The following is a 7,920-nucleotide window of genomic DNA, read 5'->3' on the forward strand; positions in this document are numbered from 1 at the left end:
GCCTTAATTGTCCCAACAAGCTGACCTACGCTGCAGCTTCACAGCTGGAACTTTATTATTTATTTTTGTTATTATGTTCATGCTTAGGGAAACAAATGGCATTTGGATGGCCTCTGTATAAGCACTGCATGAACAAAACAACAACTTGCGATGCAAAGTTCAACCTCATTTTGCTTCATTAACGCAGACAACAAAAGGAGTGCTATTACTGACTCTAAGAATGGCTACACCTGTTTCAAGGAGACTCATTGTGATCCAGCACCAAAAACCAATTTGAAAAAGTCTGTTCCCAAGTGCAACATGAATGTAAACAGCAGGCACATTAACATATTCTCCACATGAACTCTCAGTTACTGTTTATCATCCTTTTTTCAGGCAGCATCTCTTCTTTTATAATTAAGAGGATAAATGCAATGTTTAATTTCTACATTTCTGTCAAATGATGGAAGTGCAAAACAATTTTACCAAGGACGATGTAAAATTACATTTCCCTCCAAATCATAGGTAAAAATCTGAGAACCGAACCAAAATTCTTGGGCACGCTCAGGTTTATCAGAAAGAATGTAGAAAAGCACGTTGTCACCATTTGCTCATTCAAGAACTGACAAATCGGAATCTTCTATGAATGCTTAGTCCTGAATACTAGATATTTTATTATTAGCATCTCATTTCACTACATAAAGGGTAACAAGCTTATCAATAGACTGATATTTCAACCATTTCCAAAATGTTTTCCATACAGTAAGTACAATTCATATTCGTGTACTGTTAAAATGCAAACTTCCTGCATACACAGGGACAAACAACTGAAATCACCCACACCTCAAACATTCTATGCATCAAACAGCCTGAAACCCTGACCTACTGTTCTGATCATAGAATGGCCTGGGCTGTAAAGGACCACAATGCTCATCCAGTTCCAACCCCCTGCTGTGTGCAGGTCGCCAACAAGCAGACCAGGCTGCCCAGAGCCACATCCAGCCTGGCCTTGAATGCCTGCAGGGATGGGGCATCCACAGCCTCCTTGGGCAACCTGTTCCAGTGCCTCACCACCCTCAGTGAGGTTAGAGATGCTCATTTAAAGACAAATTGAAAGAACTGTAGAAAAGTTAACACAATTACATTTGTTTTCACTCCCTAACCATTTTAATTTGTACCTAAAGCGAGGAAACGTATCCCTCCCCTGCTCCTGCAACTGTTCCCTTCCTTTGCAATCCATTCCGTGATCCTTTCCATCACAAGGCATGCACTGTACTCCTGATCCAAGGTTTGACACCTGAGCTGCTTACCCTATCCCCAGACACGAGGCGGGAGCCATTGCTGCTCCAGTTTAGGACTGTAATTTTGGCGTTATGATTTGGCGGCACAGTGTGGAGCTCCTTGTCTTGTTTGTTAAGTATGACAACTTCTCCAGTCTCCCAGCCAGCTGCCAGGATCAGCCTGGAAGGGTGCCAGGAAAGCGATGTGACCTGAGAGCTTCTCTCGATGTGTGCGTCAGGCACGTGTTCTCCCTGCAAATGGAAACAAAGGGCAGGATCAACACAAGAATGCAGCTAAACCTTCAGATTTCCTCCCCAGCCAACAAGATATTTTCTTGTCTAAGAGAACTGACTTGCATCAGAACATCTGGTAAGACACAAGAAGTGGCTACACCACGTATTTCTGGCTATTTCACATGGATAGGTCTGCTACAATATGCAGCACATCCACTTGAAAATAGCTTCTGAAAACGCAGTGGTGGTAAGTGACAGCTTCCCTCTGCTTTGCAAGGCTATTCCTCCCTCACAGCATGCACAAAGAGCTCTCACTAAACATGAGATTCCTATAAGAACAATATGATGCCCCCCACCACATTTCAGTTTAAAAAAAGAAGAAAAAAAATAAAGCTCTTCACCAAGAATACAATAAACTAAGGCTTAAATAGCTCCAAAAGGTAGGCTCTCCTCTGAGCACAGTTTGCTGCATTATTTCAGGAAAATTGTTTAACAGCTCCATGTACTTATTTTCCTATTTATCAAATGTGGATGACAGTTTTTCGTAACACACTCTGAAAGTTATGCATTTTATAGAATACTCATATTAACAAATGTCAGTGTTTTCAGTGCATCTGCTCTACCATTTCCCCAAATAGCACAGATTCTTATTTTCCCCTGGAAATTGTGCAAACTGAAGTGCTACACGAGCCCCTCGTGCATAGCTTATGAGAGCAGCACAGCAAATACCTGTCTACAGCCCTCTCAGATGCCATGAGCTGAGTCTAGCAAACAGACTCAAGTCAGTCAGGCTCAAGGAGAAGAATGATTTTTTTTTCTAATTCCCATTATTGAGTACACTTGATTCACTTAAAGTTTAAAAAGAGAAAAAAAAAAGCACGTGGCCATTTTATTGTTAAGCCTAACAAGCAAACTGGTAAGCATCACCAGTAAAACTTGGAATTGCAGGCATATGTAATGCAAAAGTGAAGTTTCAGAGCAGCAAAGCTGCTGATTACTCACCTGCTCCAGATAGATATCCACACAGCCTCCTGATGCTGTGCTGATGGAAGCGACTGCCAGGAGAGGATGGACAGAGTGCCACGTTATAAGAGAAGGGGAGGCAACTGAATCTGGAGCCTCCGTTCGGTGATCCACATACACTGCCATGGCAGAAGCCGTCACTGACTGCAAGTTTGCATGAGGAAAACAGGTGTTTAATAGGGAGGTATGCAAAAAACGGGGAGAAAAACAAAGCTACCACATCACCATCTCAATGCAGCAAACACAAAAAAGGTCAAAGTGGTATTTTTAAAGAGTACTGGGGAGTACAGAGCCTTGTAGCCCATAGAGCACAGTGTGCACAGACTAGCACCTGGTCTCCCAGTGGCTTATGCTGATTTATTTCAGAGAACACTCTGGTAAGCTCAGAGTTATTTCAAGAGTATTTTGAGCACTTCAAATCTGAAGAGAACGATGTGTAGCGTGACCTCAGGCTGTAAAGCCTCACATCTGAGCTTTCTTTCAAAGCAAGCTTTAGAAGTTGTCACCATTTTGGAGCTTACACTGCTGAAGTCACCAAACATACAGGTTTAAGTCATGCAAGACCAAAGCAACTTATCTTAACATCTGAATGAAAGTCCTCAATAAGTGATCCTTTTCCAAGGAAAATAAACCTGAAATGGTGCTCTTCTCAGAAATGGAGTGGGTAACTCGGTCTTTGAAAGTTTACATATGGAAATTGTTTGGGGGATTTGTGTTGTACAATCTCATTGGCTTGGTTTAGAACAAACAAACAGCCAGAGACAACCACCTTTTAAGCACCTCAGTTATTAGCTAAAATGCCAAGAGCTGAGAAATAAGAAATTAAAATAACCCATCAAAGGTTTAAACAGTTCCTTGACATCTTTGGGGACAAAGATCTCTTATGAACACCTCAGCCATGAGTTGTTGACCTGTAGGCACATATACATAAGAAGATCTGCCCAGGTCACCAATCAGACACAGAAAGTCTCTTTAGTTTAAATATTCCATCATTGCTTAAAATAAACATTTTCCTATAAGAGAGTTGCCTTCTCCCCCCAAAAATAGAAAGATCAGATTCAGCACCTTTGATCAGATATGTTAGGAAGATAAGCAATGTTTTTAAATAGCCTGGTGGTTCTGTACCTTGCCACTGACATTGTCAGCAACGTGAACTACACGCAGGAACCAAACCAACATTATGTCTGCATAATCTTAAAAATTTGTTACCTATCCTAACTGTTCAAAGAAGAAAGTAAAAAATGAGGACTGTCTTCCATAAGGGCTCCTGGCATGGCACGTACTATTTTTTTCCAAGGTTGAAAAGAGAAGAATTTCTCACAAAGTTCAGGTATGGAAGGTGATCAAGCCCAGCTATATGATCTCTTTAATCACAGAACAGCTTAGGGACTTAAAGACCTCGTGTTTATAAGCTCCCTTTTTAAGTACTGAAAGTCCACAATGAAATCTCTCTTCTCCAAGTTAAACAAGCCCAATTCCCTCAACCTTTTTCACAGCAGAGGTGCTCCAACCTCGGAGCATCTTCGTCGCCTCCCCCGGCCCCGCTCCAACAGCTCCCACCCTTCCCGTGCCGGGCCCCAGGCCTGGACGCAGCACTGCAGCTGGGGGCTCCGAGGGCAGAGCAGAGGGGGACAATCCCCTCCCTCACACGGATCACAGAGGATATCACTGAGGATGTACACGATAGACACTTTTGAAACAATGCACAGAAAACGTAACAGAGGAAAGCAGGAGGGATTGAAGCTCAATCTCTGCTCCTGTTCCTACCTGGCCAGAGCAGCAGCCCCACTCCGGACACCAGTGCTGGCACGGCTCGGCAGTCCGGCCCTCATGGAATCCTCACGGAGCTCAGCCGGCTGACAGCGCACCCACCACTACTAACCTAACACAGCCATTGGGATCCCGGGCCGGAGCAGGTCGGCACTGTCAGGAGCTGTGCCTGGCTACACCTACCAACCTAACAAGGTACAACTTCACTACAGCGCACAGCTGGATGAAAAGGGGAAGATCATCCCGTAAGGTGGAGAGAGCAGCCCGGGCAGCGCTCCCACCCGCGTAGCAGCGCTGCCCTGCACGGCTCCGGACCGGTTCCGTCGGGACGAGGCCCGGCCACCGCTGCTCGGCCCCGCTGTGCCCGCAGACCCGGCTCCCGGCTGAGGCCGCCCCCCCGCCGCACCGCGTTCCGGCGCCCCGTCCCGCGCAGGCCGTACCCGCAGCCCGCTCTGCCTGCAGCGGCCGCGCCACCCAAAGTCCGCGCTCGCTCCGATGCTCCGCGTTACCCCTGACAACGGGGAGGGGCCCTGAGCGGAAACTCCCGAAGCGAAGCCGAAGAGCGACGGAAGCGAACGACGCGAGGCAGCCGGCAGGAGCCGAGAGGAGCCGGCAGGAGCCGAGAGGAGCCAGTCCGGCCCCCTGTGGAAGCGCCACGCAGGGCTTCGCAGCTCTCGTTCTTCAGCGAGGCGTATATCGTTTACTGGGACATTTCGGACAGAAAAACGTCACTGTTGTTAGAAACAGCACTGGTGGGAGGCAGCATTGCATGAGAACGCGCGTGAGCGTCTTCCACACCTTAACAGGAGTAAGAATTATCTAAAAAACGTGGACCATCTTTGCTCGAGTGACCACTTCACAGCTTTCACATTTACCCGATTCCATTGCTAATGCAAGTCCGGCCAATACCTAAATTACATATCCCCAGTTGTGCAGATCTAGATGGAAACTGGCGTTTCCTAATAACATTCAGTAGAGAAGCCCTGCTGGAAGATGCCCATATCCTATCAGAGACATAAGCACAGCATCCTCCTAGGGTGCTTTGATCACCGCCTTTGTGAAAGATGCCCAGTTAGCAGCTCTGAGGTCCCAGGACGTGCAAAAAAGAGGCTCGGCAGCACGGTCACATGCAGTGCATTTCATCCCTGCCTCTAAGGGCTTGACCTCAGCTGCTGAGGAAAATAAAGCTGTGTGATTAGGCAATTCCTGTTTAGTAAGACATGAAGGATTAACAACAGACGTCTGACCTTTGCTTTAAATCCTCTTACCTGAATGGGAAAGAACTGCTTTAGAAACACCAAAATCATCCATCATCGTTTGCCAGATTATTCAATTTAAGAGTCTTTTAAGAACGGATGCATTATTAAAATTAATAGCTAAGCTAAAAGGATGACACCCACTTTGGTGATGGCTTCCACACCTAAGAAGTCTGAGAAATAAGTTTCACACTGTAATTAGCACAAAGTGCAAACTTAAGACCGCAACATAAAACAAATTTAAGATTACCACAGACAATAAAACATCGAGTACGCAGTGTATGCAATCTATATTCATTTCAAAATACACAGGAAGAGTAACAAATCCACATTCATGTTCTTGCCCAGTCTAGAAAACCATGGCAACAAACACTGAAAGATTATTTGCATTTTGTATCTGCACAGGTTTGCACAAGCATGGCCTCCCTACCATGAAAAAAAAAAAAGAACAGTTCAAGTGCTTTTCAACATCTCAGCCCAGCCTAACCCTGCCTCTCAGCTCTTGTCCAGTGCCTTTTTATTCAGTCTTTCTTTCATGGACATTTATGCACATGGACAATTTTACACCTTAACAGTCTACTTGAGGGGCTACATACAAGCATACAAAGTTATCTGCATACATTGGAACCTCCAGCTCTGAGCCTTTGGGGAACTGAATGTATCTTTGTGTGTTTTTGCAAAGCATTATTTAAATACATGGCACTGTAGATGCAGAAAGCCTCATTTCCTGACAACGTGGTTAAATTTGCTTGTGGTTAAACCGAGTGGCAAAAATACTTGATATAAGCCATATGATCTCTGCTACATTATAATAAGACTAAAAAAAAATACAAACTAATTAAGGAGTGGATTAAAACACAAAGCTCTGCAGTTGTGACAAAAGCTGGCTCTTCTGCATTTACAAATTTCTAACTTTTTACTCATAGCTGTGCTTTAGAGCGTATTTATAGACTACAAAGGTGAAGGCATGCTTAATTTATCATCATAAGACAGTTACTTGCAACACCAGGGGGCCTGAACTGCCACAGTTCACCTGCCATTCTGAAGGTCAGATTGTTAAACCGCAGATTTCTGCACTATAGCTTAGAACCATAGAATCAATAAAATTGGAAAAGACCTCTAAGATCACCAAGTCCAACCACCAGCCCATCACACTGCGCCCACTGACCACATCCCTCAGTGCCACATCTCTACACCTCTTGCACACCTCCAGGGACAGTGCCACCACCACCTGGGTGGCAGTCCATTACCTCACCTCTCTTGCTGAGAATAAATTTTTCCTAATATCCAACCTGAACCTCCCCTGGCACAACTCAAAACCATTACTTCTCATCCTGTCGCTATCACCCCCACAGCCTCCTCCCAGGGAGGTATTGAGAGCAATAAGGTCTTCCCTGAGCTCCTTTTCTCCAGACTGAACCATCCCATTTCCTCAGCCTTGTGCTCCAGACCCCTCACAGCTCCATGCCCCTCTCTGACACGCTGCAGGGCCTTGCTGTCTTGTCTTGTAGCCCAGAGCTGAGCACAGCACTGCGGCCTCCCCAAGGCTGCGTGCAGTGGGATGATGACCTGCTTGTGAAAATTTTCCTTGAATGGATAGGAATAAGACAGCTTTTCCTACAGTGAGACCCAGGAAAATTTTTTAAGAGGGTATCCTTTCCATGCATCATTTACCAACAGCTGTTGGGGGAAAGAATTGCACAGGACTTGTGCTAAGATTTGGAAAATTGTTTTAGCTAGCCATTAACAAGAAGTCACTGCTTATATGCTGCAGTCACTGGAAAGCAAACCATTAGATAGCAAATGAAATTAAACCCCTCTTAATTTTGTATATCACTGAATAATGCTTCCTTCATTCTGGAGATGGTGAGAACTTTGCATGAATTAGACTGGAAGCCCTGAAAGTGATAAACCTTTCCTAAAGATTCCACATCTGTCAGTTTATGCACTTCATTTTCAACGCTAAGGAAAAAAAATGAGCTGATTAAAGCTGTTAATTGCTATGAAGAGTGCACCAGCCAGCGCCTCGCCAACCCAACCCCACGCCCTCGCTCCGACTACAAACGCTGTTCTTTTTCCGGCGGGCAATGAATACAACGCCGCACGCAAAGCAACACCTCGCCGGCCAATGATATTCGAGAGCATGCCCAAGGTCTCCAACTATAGAGCTCTCAATTGGTTACCTTTCAGCCAATCGACAGCCAGATCTTGGGAATCGTCCCGCCCCCAGACGGACAACGGCTGCCACCTCTTCCTGTGCGTGAAGTTGTCGTCACCCGCCCCGCGCCGCACTTTCATTGGTCGGCGTCTAGGCTGAGTCCCCGCCCTCCGCCTCGCTCCCGCGTGCCGTCAGCCAATGGGACGGTTTGTTTGTGTCG

At 45.7% G+C, this 7,920-nt stretch overlaps 1 protein-coding gene across 3 annotated transcripts in view; it reads right to left on the minus strand.

The window, feature by feature from the left end:
- IFT140 (intraflagellar transport 140) overlaps positions 1 to 4,852 on the minus strand; it is a 75,429-nt gene extending 70,577 nt beyond the window's left edge. Inside the window, exons 1-4 of one of the 3 annotated variants that reach the window (XM_085238068.1) lie at positions 4,727 to 4,792; positions 4,284 to 4,473; positions 2,496 to 2,660; positions 1,290 to 1,511 (exon numbers count right to left, since the gene is read on the minus strand). In XM_085238068.1, the coding sequence (XP_085094194.1) occupies positions 1,290 to 1,511; positions 2,496 to 2,642 (369 nt within the window). In that variant the 5' untranslated portion in view covers positions 2,643 to 2,660; positions 4,284 to 4,473; positions 4,727 to 4,792. Of the gene's footprint in view, positions 1 to 1,289; positions 1,512 to 2,495; positions 2,661 to 4,283 lie in introns of all 3 variants that reach the window. The other 2 variants (XM_085238067.1, XM_019620573.3) reach the window with 2 other exon arrangements.
- Positions 4,853 to 7,920: the final 3,068 nt, after the last annotated feature.

The sequence above is a fragment of the Meleagris gallopavo genome, chromosome 16 (assembly GCF_905368555.1).
Source record: "Meleagris gallopavo chromosome 16, MGAL_WU_HG_1.1, whole genome shotgun sequence".
NCBI lineage: Eukaryota > Metazoa > Chordata > Aves > Galliformes > Phasianidae > Meleagris > Meleagris gallopavo.